Genomic DNA, 16,101 nt, shown 5'->3' with positions numbered 1-16,101 from the left:
GACATCTGTCTCTGCGTTCTGTTTAGCTGTGACGCCATCCTGGAGGAGATCGTCAGCTGAGCTGCTGCTGCCAACAACTTCATGTTCTATAAAGTTCTTCTATAAATGATACAGCTTGCCGTCTTTCAGAGTTTAACCCTCTTTCTTTCATATACATCATTATTGGCTGAGCTTTTACTTCAACTAACTGTATGTGCTCTTTTCTCCTCTAGATCTGGAAACTGCCTCAGAGGCTATCTTCTTAGCTGTGTCTAGATAAATCCACCATAGCCAACATAGAAATTGCTGCTGGTTCAGTTCTTCTATGTTTCCTTTGTGTCTCTGCTTTGCCTTCTCAAACCTCCAGTCATCCATGGCAGATGAGCGTTCACACTGCCTGGTTCTGGTTCTGCTGGAAGCTTCCTCCTGTTAAAGGGGAGTTTTCCTCTCCACTGTCGCTACCTGCATGCTCGGTATGAGGGATTGCTGCAAAGTTGACACAACACAGACGACTGTCTGCTCCTCCTGGAGTTAATTCTTCAAGTTAATGACTAAATGGAATCTGGTAGATTTCCTTTGATATAACACTTTTAACCACCTTGTCTGGATTATTTGATAGGATTGACTTTAAGGTATCTTTACATGATGTGTTGTGAATTAGCGCTATATAAATAAACAGAATTGAACTGAATTAGAAAGTTGTTTATAGTTTATAATCTGGATTTACACACACTGTTCACACAGCACTGACTCAGCTCTTCTGAAGGTTTTAACGATGTATTTCTTGTTCTTGTGCGTTTAGATTTACCAGCTCTATTTGGGGAATTTCAACAAGGACAACGGCTTCTGTGAGGAAGTCACGGGACATTTAAGACAGCAATAAATTCTTTAATGTGGTCAACACATTTACTATTACCTCTGAATTACACATTTAATAAAGGCCTTATGGGAATTTTCTTTGCTCTTTTCTCTGTGGTTGGCATTGTTAACATGGAAATAACATTGATCATTGGCTCATTTAAATCCATATTAACATTCATGAGTTGCTTTAAATTGATCATTTATGGTTGAATATGGGGGTGTAGAGGGCAGAACCTGGTACTCAAATGTTCAAGTGTAGCTGGGATCTATAAAGGGAAATGGTTTTCTGGAACATGGTTTTATAAATCAGGATTTTTTTTTTGTGTGTACACCATATTTAGCTTTTGGTAGCACGAAAACCTTTCTTATAGACTATGTAATATATTTTTAATTTCCCCACTGTGGGACAGTAAAGGAATTTCTTATCTTAAATGAGACCCTTGAACTGTTGCTCAGAGGTCCAACGTCTTATTTTAAAAATTAAGTAAATTTTCTATCAAGGTGCCAGAGTCTGGTGAAAGAGTGGAGAGGCACAGACTCCACTTGGAGTCCAGTATGAAGACTTTGGGGTGCCAAGTCATCTACTGGTTCTGGTCTGCCGGGTTTTCTGGTGTCCACAGTCAACACAGCCATCTACTAGGAAATCTTACATCACATCATGCTTCCTTCTGCTGCCAAGCCCAATGGAGATGCTGCCAATGAATGGATGCATGAGTTTGTTACTTATAAGTAGAAAATGTGATATTTAGAGCTTCATCCAAAACGTCGCTCTTGGTATTTCTGGATTTCAGCGCTGCATTTGACCGAGTTCATAATAGCCCACTGACTGATACACGGGGAAAGTGGGCGGGAATAGCTGGTACTGTGCTAAACCACCTTCAATCTGATTTGGCAAACCATAAAAATCTGAGCAAAGACCGCATCAAGTCCCTCAAGGCTGCATTCTTGAGACACTTTATTCATTATCTTTATGCTCTTCCTCACTCAGATATGGAACATTACAACATGTTTTACCACATCCTTGTTGATGACAACTTGTGTCATCAACACAGATGAGCAGCAGGCACCTTCTTAACAAATCTCAGTCATCACTGAATCCCTTATTGTTTTGTTTTTATATTCGTTTTTACATTTGTAGTGTTTGTTTTAATTCACACACACACACACACACACACACACACACACACACACACACACACACACACACACACACACACACACACACACACACACACACACACACACACACACACACACACTCTGTAGTTGTGAGTTATGATTGCAGTCAACATTCTTCTTGTCACCGGCTGGTAAGATACTGACAACTGGGAATTTTCCGTCTCTCTCTCTGCATTTTGTGTTTGTTCTCCGCCACAATCACCTTCGTCAAGGTCTGCTGGGTGCTCTCCATCCCCCATCACATCTGCTCCTCCCTGGGATTACAGTGCAAATGTTTGTCTGAAACACACAGTGCTGAGAGGGGAGATTATGACTGTACTGCCCTCTCCAAGAGGGGTTAACCAATCAGAACGCCCAGACGCAGGGATTAACCAATCGTGCCACACGGAGGGAGGGCAGAGGGATTAAACACAGTGGAGAGTGGGATTAGGTCAGTGTCGACTGTAGAAAAGTGCTTTGAAATGTATTTCGTTACACACTCACTTCTACCACACAGCGAAATTTCACGTGTTTAGCAGATATACTTCTACAAGAAACTGAATATCCTAATATTTCAATCTGATATTTTCTTTCTGTCTGGAAAGAAGGTTATATTTATTAATACCATACTCCTGATCTTAAACAGTCACACCTGAAGCCTTTGAATTAAACTCATTGGTCATATTGTGATATCTGAATTAGTGAGGAGAAATGAGCTCTACATTTAAAACACAGAACAGTCTTTAGTTTAAATAGCTGCTAAAGAGCCGAAGTTGACCTTTAACAAAGATCTTTGCACACACTGTTCTAAAATCTTTCAGCACATTTGATGTCATAGCTATGTTTATGCAGTATTCAGGTCATGAGCGGATTACCAAGTTGTCCAAAGAGCTGCGGAGGATGGTGGAGGATGGTGGAGTGGGAGGCGGAGAGAAGGGGAACCACTGAGGACCCTGAACAGGAACGTGAATGCCTGATGAAGACAGTCCATCATTTACCTCCATCACTGCCTGTTTGTTCATACGTTATCCAGGTGGAAAAGGCAAGACTGTTGAGCCTTAGCAGACTGGAAAAAGTGACAGAAGAGGTGGAGGGATAAAAGAAGCAAACCAGGGGTGGATGTGGTGGAAAAGGTTGAGGTGGGTGAGAGACAGAGGGGGATAGGGCAATAATCCTGACTAATTCACTTAGGGCATTGCTGAAGTGAGGCTAAGAGGATTGGGACACTCCCAGAATCAGATCAACTAAAATAACCAAGATGGAGCAGAACGAGGCATGCGAGGCCGTATGAGAAACATGACAGCTTCAGACTGGACAGGACCCCTGACTCTGGATCAGTTTCTGCCAAATCCCAGAGAAACAGGAAGACTTCCAAAGTATAATTCATCTTAATGAGCGTCCGTGCACACGTGTAAAGAATGAACCACTTTAATAAGTCACACAGTTAGAACAGATCATATTTATTACTGTCAAACAAATTCATACTAGACACTAACACTGCTATAATTAACACAAATGCCCAAAAGTATCTAAATGAAAGCAAATGATAAAAGTAAGTGTAGCATAATAATAATAATAATAATAATAATAATAATAATAATAATAATAATAAATAGTTTAAAGGAGTGTGCAGCCTATAGTTCCTTCATGTTAAACTGACTCTTCTTATCCCTCTAACACAATCCAAGGTTAAAACACACAACAAGTGTTATGTGTGTAACTTTTAATGCTGCCAGCTCTGCGGAGGCTTCGTTTTTTCTGTTTTAAACAGCCTGAGGAGGACGACAGACTCTTGGGTCAGTCAACACTGATCAGACACTGCTGCCTCCTTCTCAGAAATCCTTCCAGTTCAGTCCATTTCTAAAGAGCTCACTCTCAGACAGATAAATAAAAAAACAGCCTACAAACAAGAAATTGAGAGTCAGCAGAAACGAGTCCTCTCATGCTGGGCTAAGTCACACATTTCAACACGCTCATCTGATGAAGGACATCGCTCCTCGCTTCCTAGAGAACCTGGAATTTCCAGGAGTTTTGGTCCTTGTGATCCAGGCAGTCCATTGTAGTGAAGCCCAGTTTCCAGGCCTGCTGGTCCTTGTAGTCCAGGCAGTCCACGGTGGTGAAGCCCAGGGACGAGGCGGTACTGTAGCCCTGCGAAGACAGGGAAGCTGGGGACTGGCTCAAGGAGCCCCCCATGGAGGGGACAGTGATGGGACTGAGAGCACCGCCGGTGCCTGACAGCTGTGAATGCATGGGGGAAAGGTAGGCGCTGCAGTCCAGGCCGGTGAAGTAGGAGGTGGTGCTGGCATAGCCCTGGGTGTAGGCCGAGGGTTGACCGTAGCTCATGGGGTAAGGTGATGGTCGCTGCATGCAAGGAGCAGAGGAGGCCAGGGGGTCGGGCAGGGGGGAGATGGCTGGGCTCCAGATGGACACAGCGGTGTTTCCTGTGCTGGAGCTGGGGGCCAGGCTGGGCCCGGCTGACTGAGCTGAAGAGGGGCTGTAGGATTCAGATGGATTGGGAACTGGATCAGGGGCACTGGGCTCCTGCACTGGTGAGGCCTTTTTCTTTGGAGGACGAGGCTTGGACTGGCCGCTGCTCTGCTGCTGCTGCTGGCGGCATTTGGCACGGCGGTTCTTAAACCACACCTGAAGGTACAGGTACGGGGCCAACATGTTAGAAAACAACCATCTGTCTGCAAATGTTCCATTAAGTAGATTCTCAGTTATGTGGGTTAAGAAGAACATTGTTGCTCAGAGCGGGTCTGATACAAGCAACAGGTAACTGTAGTCATTTTTTCTTATTGGTAACAACCAGCTACTACCAAACAGAAGGAGCTTAGTGTGGCTGCATACCTGCACCCGGGACTCAGGCAGATTGATCTTCAGGGCCACCTCCTCCCTCATGAAGATGTCTGGGTAGCGGGTCTTAGAGAACAGAGCTTCCAGGATGTCCAGCTGTGTCCGAGTGAAGGTGGTGCGCTCCCTGCGCTGCTTACGTGGATTGGCTGCCAACCCAGGAGACGCATATAAATAAGTCAGTAACGACACAAATATGGCATTAAATATGATCAGAAGCCAAGGAACGAAACATCTGAATTACAGCAAGTACTGCAACGACTGTATGTGGAGCCCAGTGTCAGGATGAGCACATTAAGCCTTTTTGGTCGGACTTTTTCTACCACTGGTCAAAGAAATTTGAATCAAGTGTAAAGTATGACAAAAGTCGTTATTTTACCAGGAATAAAAAAACATGTTATTGTTCTTTTTAAAAAAAATCGAATCTGTCTGTTCTCCATTAAGCACAGCTGTATTTATAGCGGAACAAACTCAGATGGACTATTTCATCTGTTCCCTCCACATTTGACTGGTGTGACGTTAATGAGAGGGGAATAACTTAAAAAGACAGCAATTTATTTTAACTGTGTCTAATGTTGATCTCAGCGTTCAAGAACTTTAAAAACAAGCAACAAACCAGAGCAGATTTAACCTTTAGAAGTTATAAAACAGCTTGTGTTTTACAGCAGCGCACCGTGGAAACAAGAAGACTCCAAATCGTTCCAAACCACCAAGATTAATGTTGAAATGTGTTTTTTTCCTCTCTCAGATCAATTTTAAACTAATTGCATAATTTTTCCGTCAACATATATAGCTTGTTTTCTTTTTGGCTGTTGCGTTACGCACCAACCTGTGCGCTTTTACGCATTACGCGGAGAGCATAACATGCTAAGTAATAGAAACATATTTTTAAACGTTGATACATAAAAAAAGGCAAAAATAAATTGTCAGCTTGTACTTACGGGGATAAGCGACGGTGGTGTGAAGGACATCCATTCCGGGACCCGGCAGGTTCAGCCCGTTCATAGTGTAGTGGGGTTGTTTAATGTAGGACATCATCCTTCCAGCAGCCTTTTGACGTCCTGTTGCTGACTTGGAGGTCGAACACGCAGCGCGACAGCCGTGGGACCCTCGGAGCGCAGCCGGACCAACCAGTCAGTGCGTCTGCTGGGATCCACGCAGCGGGCGACGCGGGTACGCGCAGGAGTAACGTAAACAGGGATTTCTTTTTAAACCGCACTTTGAGCTGAGCGTCGGCTCAGCAGCGGAGGACGCAGGGACGCGCAGAGCATCCGGACTGAGAGGCACCACACAGGTGGAGTGGCCCCGGATTCCTCTGCGCCTTGGACACGTTCTCTAAGTGCTCTGAGTTTCTTCTCCAGGACGCGCTGCTAATTAGAGGGAACAAGTGACAGCAGCAAACCCCTCCCACACTTACCCACGCGCGCACCACACGCGCACAAGGTGGCACACGGGCTGCAGAACTGGACCAAGTGTCCTGAGTCCTAGACCCAAAAGTCAGTTTCAGCCTTAGGTTTTCTACAAATAACCATTCCAGACCTTAGATAGTAGATAAAATAAAAGCATCTTCTATAGAATCAGCTTACACAGAAAGGTGTCTAAAAACTTAACTTAGCAGGAGAAAATAGTTCCATGTTGATTGTCCAAAAAAATACCGGCAATAAAGTATCTTTCAATTCACCTTTCTTTTTTTTTTCTTTTTTTTTTATGTCCTTTTCAGACATACCATGTAGATAAGCTGGTTGCTTACATGTGCCAGGGCAGTTTAGCTCTACAAAAAGGATATCTCACGAAGGTATCCTTATTGCGTGATTAACTTTATTAAATCCAGACTGGATCCGACATCAAAGTAAGCAGGCTATACTGGTGTGTTAGTAACCTGTGTTGATCTTCAGACAAATGGGTTATTTATTTATCGGTGCGTGGGTGTGCATGTATTGGGGGCTGAGCGTATGTGTAGAAATAAGTATATTTACCTTGGTGGGTGTACTTGGAGGTACAGAGTGACAATGGTGGAAGGCCTGCAACACACAGAACTCAAGAGCAGCAATGGACAAGTGGATCTGGCTCCAGAAGGCCACAGCAATCCCAGGGCAGCCATACGCCCAGCACAGAGGCAGGTCATCAGGGAAGCACAGGAGCAGCAACCCCCAGGCCATGGAGGCACAGGGTGAGACGGAGGGCACTGAGCTCCCCCGACCCGGCCACACCACCACCCTCAGCCGTGCAGGCCAAGCTTAAGACCCAGTCCCTGTGGTCCAGAACTCATACCAGCCCCTGTCAACAAGACCAGCCGTCACTGAGAAACGTAGGGCCTCTCCAGAGGCCTAACACGCTGAGCAGACGTCAACCCACCATGGTGGCTGCAGCTCAGAAGGACCAAGTAGGGAGAACTCGTTCCCATCCTCCTGGTGAGTGAGCCCCTGAGGGGTAGCTTCTGCAGCTCATGGCTAGGAGTCATAGGCCGCCAAAAGAGAGCTCAACACTCCTTGACATTGTCCAAGCACCCACACACACACCACACTCCACCAAGGGGGGCAGGAAGGGTTAGCATCTATTCGTTTCCAAATCCACTTTTATGATGTCACCAAGAAGGTGACGTGAGAGGCAGATTGGGACTCTAGGACTCTAGGCATATGGATACGTCTTCACAACCTTATAGCCATAAGCCATGGACAGGTGGACAATGCCAGAGGGTGTAGTCATCAGTTCCAAACTGCATGGGAGAATTACCTGAACCTGGGAGTGCTGGTTTTTTTTTTTAGATTTCTTTATGTGCTAGTAAGTGAGCAACCTGTTTAGATCATCCATCCATCCATTCGTCCGTCCGTCCGTCCGTCCGTCCGTCCGTCCGTCCGTCCGTCCGTCCGTCCATCTTCTTCCTCTTATCCAGGGTCAGGTCACAGGGGTAGCAGCTTCAGTAGGGAGGTCCAGACGTCCCTCTCCCCAGCCACTTGGGCCAGCTCCTCAGGAGGAATCCCAAGGCGTTCCCAGGCCAGCAGAGAGACATAGTCCCTCCAGCGTGTCCTGGGTCTTCCCCTGGGCCTCCTCCCGGTGGGACGTGCCCGGAACACCTCTCCAGGGAGGCGTCCAGGAGGCATCCTGACCAGATGCCCGAGCCACCTCAACTGGCTCCTCTGGACGTGGAGGAGCAGCGGCTCTACTCTGAGTCCTCCCCGGATGACTGAGCTCCTCACCCTATCTCTAAGGGAGAGCCCAGACACACTACGGAGAAAACTCATTTCAGCCGCTTGTATCCGGGATCTCGTTCTTTCGGTCACGACCCAAAGCTCGTGACCATAGATGAGGGTAGGAACGTAGATCGACCGGTAAATCGAGAGCTCCGCCTTTTGGCTCAGCTCTCTCTTCACCACAACGGATCAGTACAGCGCCCGCTTCACAGCAGACGCTGCACCAATCCGCCTGTCCATCTCCCGCTCCATCTTCCCCTCATTCGTGAACAAGACCCCAAGATACTTGAACTCCTCCACTAGGGGCAGGACATCCTCCCCAACCCGGAGAAGGCACTCTACCCTTTTCCGGTTCAAGACCATGGTCTCGGATTTGGAGGCACTGATTTTCATCCCGGCCGCTTCACACTCGGCTGCGAACCGCTCCAGTGAGAGCTGTAGATCATGCCCTGATGAAGCCAATAGGACCACGTCATCCGCGAATAGCAGAGGCGCAATCCTGAGGCCACCAAAACGGATCCCCTCAACACCTTGACTGCACCTAGAAATTCTGTCCATAAAAGTTATGAACAGAACTGATCCAGTGTTTCACGGCCAGGACGAAAACCACACTGCTCTTCCTGAATCCGAGATTCGACTATCCGATGGACCCTCCTTTCCAGAACCCCAGAATAGACCTTACCAGGGAGTTTAGCAAACTCATTCCTCTGTAGTTGGAACACACCCTCCGGTCCCCCTTCTTAAATAGGGGGACCACCACCCCAGTCTGCCAATCCAGGGGAACTGCCCCCGATGTCCACGCAATTCTGCATCATCCTTTGTCCTGTGTATAGCTTTCTATGAAGGGTTTTTTTATTGTACATGTTCACATGTTCCTCTTTTACGTTGATCAAAGCTTCTAAAAACCTCTTATTGCCAATCCACAACTTTTTGTGTCCCTGGGGTGTGTCCTGATACAGACGCCAGTTTTTTTTTAGCCACTGCCCTCATGAACTGGATGAAGACCCTTGCTTATCTTTTCACCATGAACTGTGAGCAGGATGGTAAAGGGGATCAAAAAAAAAATCTCCAAAGCTCATTGTTGGACACCTGCAGCTGAAAGTGGCGTCTGAGGACCATTGAGTTGCAGTAACCACCAATAGAAGCAAGCGACATGCCAGGAAAAAGCCTTGCAGGCTTTTAGCAGCACTAGCATGTAGATTTGGAGTTTGCTAAACTCTGCTGGTACCTCAACTGGAACTGTGTGCTTTGGTCAGATGAGAATAAGACTTGGTTTTCAGCAGCAAACACTCCAGGTGTATTGGTATGGATGGATATAAGTCAAACCACCTCATCCCCACTGTTAGGTATCAAGGAGGATTTGCCTTCTTCATTTTCACAATGTGTGAACCTCTTACCAGTAGTCAACAGAAAACTAAAAATAGGTCTTCAATGGGTCTTATAGCAGGATCATGATCTAAACGTGAAGAAGAAATGTGTACAGAAATGGTTCTCCAAAGACAAAATCCAGCTTCTTCCAAAGATCATCTCATCCCACAGACAAAAAGGAAGGAAGGGTTTCAATAATTTTGTCTCCTGGGATTTTGCTAAAATAATTTCTTTGATAATGTTTTTTTCCTCCATTACCTACAATAAATGTTCTCAAATTAAATGTTATGTAAATATGGATACAGTAAATAAAGCTTACAAGAAACCAGACTAACAGTTTCTATCTATCCAGTATATATGGATCGCCAGTTCTCTAAAATAGATCCTTGGAAGTAAGAATTAACTCTTTTTCTACTTGCCTACTTGTTTCCCTGACTGGTCTAAACAACACGGATCTCCAAAACAACTGCACGTACTAAATTCCCACACACGCACAAAAACAAACACCCAGATGCCCCAAAGAAATAAAGCTCATTTGTTCATCATAATATGCTTTATCTGAAAACTAAGTCTCTTATCTCCAGATAAAGAGAGGAAAGAGAGAGCAATCCGTTCAGTTGATGGAGCAGGATGGAGACTGAGAGGACGACGGCAGCCGCAGCAAACAAAGAGGAAACAGACGGGTGGAGAACGAACGGGAAGAAACTGAGGGAAACGCAGAGGATAAGAAAAGGATTTGTGGATAGAAGGAGATCTGGAAAAGGGAGTCAGGGTGAAGACATGGATGATGGGGGACTGGAAACAAGATGAAGAATAGGAACGCTACAGTGTTGAAGAGTGAGAAAATATCACTCAAGTGAGTTTACTGTGTCTCTTCCCACTGTCGCTTCATGCTTGCTCAGTATGAGGGATTGCTGCAAAGCCATGGACAATGCAGACGACTGTCCACTGTGGCTCTACGCTTCTCCAGGAGTGAATGCTGCTTGGAGAGACTTTGATGCAATTAACTGGTTTCCTTATATAGGAAATTTTTTTGACCAATCTGTATAATATGATTGAATTTGACTTTGGAAAGTGCCTTGAGATGACATGTTTCATGAATTGGCGCTATATAAATAAAATTAAATTAAATTGTATGTGTGTGTGTGTGTGTGTGTGCATATACTGTCATAAGGTCAGCCTGCTTTAAAAGTGATAATTAGTTGAAGTTAGTTTTTCATGAATTAATTGCAAATCTGTGGGCTTTTCCTTTTTACACAACCTTAGATCACCATGCTGTTGGGTTATTAATGCAAGGACCAACTGTATCTAGAGGTGTGACGAGACTGGATTTTAAAAACTAAATCTATCCAGTTTCTTTAACTTGTTTTTCTCAGACATAATTTATCATAAATGCTGGAGAAACCATGCACACTTTGATTACACCAGTGAAATCTATGCTTGATAGATCCTAACAGCAAATAGGGAAGTGGGAGGAGGACGGCGTGCGTTTAATCCCTGCCGACCGCCCTTCCCCCATAAAGCTGGACACAAACACAATCAGAATGATGCAACCGAGCATTTCGGTTTTTGATCAACACATCGAGGGATTTACTGAGGCCTGAAACCTTTCAGAGGCAAGCAGCACTGCAGCCAGGTGGAGTGGTGGGAGGGAGGACAAAGACAGGTACAAGGAACGGAAGTGAGAGGGATGGAGGAAAAGCAGGTGAAGGGGCAGAGGCTGGTGGTGGCTGGTGGGGGTGGGGGGCCTCTGGTCCTCGTCCCCACTGACACACTGCTGCAGTTAATCCAGATTAGAGTGTCTAAAACAGGGCGGCTAAATCTTCAGGCCAGCCAGCAATACAGAGGCTGCTGTCAGCCCCAATCACTCAGAGCACACACACACACACACACACACACACACACACACACACACACACACACACACACACACACACACACACACACACACACACACACACACACACAGTAATAATCTGTTCTGCACAGGCCAGGTGCCACCCACAGCCTGCCATTAACCCCCCTCTCCTCGTCCAGCCCAGTACGGACCCACACCAGTCAGGCCTTCGCTCTGTTGCATAAAAACCTGCAGCTATCAGCAGTCAGCATTTAAGGCAGACAGCCACAAACACAGAGTCAGTGCCACAATGTGGAGAGATGGATTATAGTGCAGATGAATATGTCCTATTATATGTCTAATCTGATGAGTCATCAAAAATCTCAACATGACCTGCAGATTTACCGCCGTCAATAAATCTGCTCCCACCAGGGGAGGAGCTGCAGCTGTACAGCCGTCAACACGTCCCTCTGTTGTATGATCTGAACCCGCTCCAGGGCTGGCGTCCTGCTGGGATTCAGCTGGATTAGCGCTCTAACATGTAGAAATGGGAATTCTACTGGATTTAACATGGCCCGGCCCTGTCCACCCCTCACACAGCTCCTTCAGATGATTGTTCAGGGCTAAAACACCACACACATCAGATCAGATGGTGTCAAAATAAAAGCCTGTTTTTCACCAGTGCTTTCATTAAGGTCAATCACAACCAACAAACAACAGCTCCTCATGAATTTTACCAACCCATTTTTTATTTTGTCAAAGCAAAACCAAGATACAGAACCGGTATGAATGTAGAACCTCCTACAGGAGGAATGAAGTTAGGCACCAGTTCTTTTCTCCCAAGACACATGAATAAATCTGAAGCCTGGAAACTGAATTTAAACTCTTCTCTTCATCCCCAACCACCACCAGACACACACACACTACGACCGTTCCCAGGCCTCTGTGCATTCTGTGAAAGAAAGTACACCTCACCCAGGTGCTGATGTCTTTTTGCTGAAGGTCCAAGGAATAAAGCCACCGTGCTCAGCAGGTGGTAAGAGCTGGTGATGTAGTCGTATGCTTTGTGTTCTCAAAAAGCACCATGGCTTATTCTTGTCTTCCACAATGATTATTTTTCTCAGACTCTTGTGATTTGTCCAGTTCTAACTTTGCAAACCTAAGCTATGCTGCCTTGTTGTTTTCAGAGAGAAAATGTTTTCTCCTTCCAATCCTTTCCTTCAACTACCAAAGGTAAACTGAGGTCTGTGGGGTCTACAATGGAGCTCTGAGGATTTGGTCATTTGCTGAACATTGACGTGGGGACATGCGTTGTGGTCGGACATCTTCATTCTTGTTCCATCACTTTTTCTAATGCTACTTTTGTTTTACAGTTTCCTGAAGGAGACCCTGAGATCAGCCCTGTCCGATCTCAGGGTGAAGATGGGGGAGCGATGCACGAGGCAAAAGTAGCAACAGTCTTGAATGATTGGAATGTTTTCCACCTTATAATAATTAAACCCCCTGGCCTTCATTATCAGACCCACAACCTTTCCCAGATTGATAAACAGCAACAATTAACATTGGTAGTGTCGTTTCCTCCAGACAATCAAACCGCAGCAACATCTTGTTATTTGAAGGATTTTACGCTTGCTGATGATCAGTTAATCAGTTTATTTGATCAGCAGTACTTGAGTTCTGCTTTTTTGTAGAATCAGGGACACCATTATTAGCTCTATTGACATTTGTTGAGCAGACAAAACAAGATCCAAGCTTTATAGCTTGTGGTTTTCTTCATCAGGGTCACACTGATTCATCAACCCAGGGAAGGCCACAAGCCAAAAATGATTTGCTCTGTTCATAAAGTTGTTCTCTTAATACAAGTTTTAGTGCAGCTTTTGCCTGCTTCACATAAAAGGTAGACTGGACACAATGTGGGCATGTTGGCCAGAACGTTCCATCTTCCAGTGGGGGATGAAATAAACAGCCTTTTTAATCAACTCAGGTCACTCTAGTTCTTTGTAAGGCAGCCAGTTCACATCAACATTCATTACAGGACTCAAGGAAAAAGAAGAGCTGCGAGAAGATCAGCTTGCAACCTCAGAACCAGCTGATGAAGAGCAGACCAATTGAAACTATTGAACCTGTAGTTGGTAATGCTGTTCAGAAAATTTTTTTGTTATACTCCTTCCATTCTGAAAGCAGTTAATACATTATGTTTTCAGAAAAAGGAGGTTAAAGAAATCAATCTCCATGGGAGCTGTAGGCCTGTAAAAACTCTGACCAATCCCTGCCGTTCGGTCCAAAGAGCAGGAATTTGTCAGTTTTGGTTCAGCTCCCACCCCCCTCTGTCCCTCAGGTTCTGGGGTATCACCTTATCTACTGGTTGTCCCACATGCCAATCATTCTGACACGCTCACATAACGCCAGTGTGTGCTCGTTCCTTGTTAGTTTCTGCTTGCTGGCTGAGCATGCGCACTTCTAATGTTAATGTATCCGGTTAGCTTAGCGGTTAGCTTAGCGGTTAGCTTTGGTGTTAGCCGTTCATTGTAGCTCCACTGTTCTCACCGTAGACTTTGAATATGGCTGAGAGTCGCAAGAAGCAAACCGCATTGATGCTTATGAGAAGAAGAGGAAGTCTCAGTAGAATGAAATACGACCAGAGTAGATTTGAAAGATTTTCTTTCATGTGATCCCCTGAGGAGCAGAAGAGCAGGTAAGACGTGTTAAGCATGCACAGTTATTCAAAAAGAAAAAAACGCAGACTCTATCTTTAACTGCCAGGAATAAACAACCATACACAGATGAACAAATATGTTAAAAAGGCACAAAAAGTCCAAACTAAAGAGGCCACACACTGACACACAGGAGCACTGACAGCGATCCAGCCTGGCATGGAGAGCCGACTGATTACTGAGGAGGAGAGCGTTGTAGGGTCTTTAAAAATATTTCATATCCTTTAAAGGCTTCACATTGTGTCACGTTATCTGCAACTTCATATTCCAGTAAGTTTTATTGCGGATCTAGAGCAGCAGGAAGTAGTACATAATCATAAATCATGAATTGTTTTCAACATTTCTTTACCAATGGCACATTTGTATTCAGCCTCAACAATGGTGCTAAATAAAATCCACAGCAACCAGATGCCTTCAGACGTACTTTCATTCAAGAATTCCTGAATCCACCTGAGTTTAATTTAATCTATGTATAAATGCAGCTGTTCTATTTAGGCCTCACAGGTTTGTTTGAGAACTCTGGAGAACAAAGAGCATCATGAAGACCAAGGAACCCAACAGACAGGTCAGGGAGAAAGCTGAGGAGAAGTTGGATCAGGGTTAGGTTTTAAGACAACATTCCAAGCTTTCAACATCTCCCAGAGCTCCGTTCAGGCCATCCTCTGAACATGGAGACAGGATGAATTTCACAGAGCTGCACCTGCAAACCTACCAAGACATCGACACCCCCCTAACCTGGCAGGCTGGGCAAGGAATGCATTGATTTAAGAATCAGCCAAGAGACCCTTGATAACTCTGGAGGAGCACCAGATATTCACAGCTCAGGTGGGAGAATTTGTAGAGAAACCTGAAAATGACAAAAAGTCTGTGCCCATATTCACAAAGAATCCTAGACTAAAATAACTCTTTTAGTGACGTCATTTTAGGAAAAATCTGAATTGTTTCTTAGAATTTTACCTCTGTAAGATAAAGGTTATTCACAAAGCATCTTAAGCCTTCAGAGAGCTGCAAAAGTGGAAATTTTTTTTTTGGAATAGTGAGGAGGACTTTTAGTGAGCCTAAAAGCACCTTAAGCAGGAAGATGGTGGAAACAGAGAGAGCTGATTGGCTGCTCCTCCACCTTAACAGTGGAGGAAATGAGCACTTAAACTTCTTTAACAATCATACAATTATTAATAGGTAGGTATAATAAACTTTATCCTCCCCAAAGAGGGACATTTATTTGTTACAGCGGAACAATGGATGAAAGGCTCTAGTAACGTAATTATCCATCCATCCATCCTATTCCTTGTGGGGTCATGAGGGGTGCTGGTGCTTATCTCTAGCATTCAATGGGGGAGAGGTGGGCTACACCCTGGACAGGTCGCTAGTCTTAACGTAATTATATTGAGGATAAATAAATAATAGAAAAAATATATAATGGCCATCAATAAAAGTGGAGAAATGTACGAAGAATATAGTACAGAGGAATTTTTCACAGAAATCCTCTCAATAAGAAACATTTCAGAAGAAATGGAAAAATTTGCATAAAAATCTATACATAAATGCACACTCAGGATAAAAGAGGTGAGAAAGTATTTTCGGTATTGATGATGTCAGTATCCTAAATGGTCATCTGGAAGTCTGTTTGTGTGACGCCATCTCGTCTCTGGCTGATCCAGGGACCAGGTGACCTTTATTCTCCTCTATTCTCCTACCAGAGCTGTGTGGACAGAGGCGCTGCTCCTCGTTTTTTCCACCTCTTTTCTCCATTTTATTTTGGTTGTTTTGCCAAATACAACCGCTTCATACCAGCAGGCAATCCCAGTAAAGGCTGACAGCTGAGGGCACATTAATATCACAGAAATAAAGTCGTAAAATGACCAGTGTGGCGAGTAAACATAACAAGCGAACCAAAAATAATGATGAGGATGTAAATAAGGTGAGATCAAACATTTTGTTTATCATTATGACACATTTTTAATCCAATCTAATCCATCAATGTATCTCCTTTCATTACTAGGAGCACTTTTTTTCTTGTACTATTAACTACAGCTCTTAAAACACAGCATCACACCTAGCAACAGGGTCAACCACACGCCCTCACTAAGATAAGCATTTCTGTCGTCTCCTTACTCTGAATGACTCTTCAGCTAAGACC

The 16,101-nt window shown here is 44.7% G+C and overlaps 1 protein-coding gene across 1 annotated transcript; it reads right to left on the bottom strand.

Moving 5' to 3' along the window:
• Nucleotides 1-3,437: 3,437 nt before the first annotated feature.
• crx (cone-rod homeobox) lies at nucleotides 3,438-6,215 on the bottom strand. Its single transcript, XM_012868115.3, has 3 exons — nucleotides 5,793-6,215; nucleotides 4,849-5,000; nucleotides 3,438-4,641 (listed from the first exon to the last, which is right to left on the bottom strand). The coding sequence occupies exons 1-3, from the start codon at nucleotides 5,887-5,889 to the stop codon at nucleotides 4,003-4,005; spliced, it is 888 nt and encodes a 295-aa protein (XP_012723569.2). The 5' UTR covers nucleotides 5,890-6,215; the 3' UTR covers nucleotides 3,438-4,002.
• Between the last annotated feature and the right edge of the window lie 9,886 nt (nucleotides 6,216-16,101).

This window comes from Fundulus heteroclitus, chromosome 11, assembly GCF_011125445.2.
Source record: "Fundulus heteroclitus isolate FHET01 chromosome 11, MU-UCD_Fhet_4.1, whole genome shotgun sequence".
Classification (NCBI taxonomy): domain Eukaryota; kingdom Metazoa; phylum Chordata; class Actinopteri; order Cyprinodontiformes; family Fundulidae; genus Fundulus; species Fundulus heteroclitus.
The sequence above is the reverse complement of the archived record's forward strand: the minus strand, read 5'-3'. Positions and strand labels throughout refer to the sequence as shown.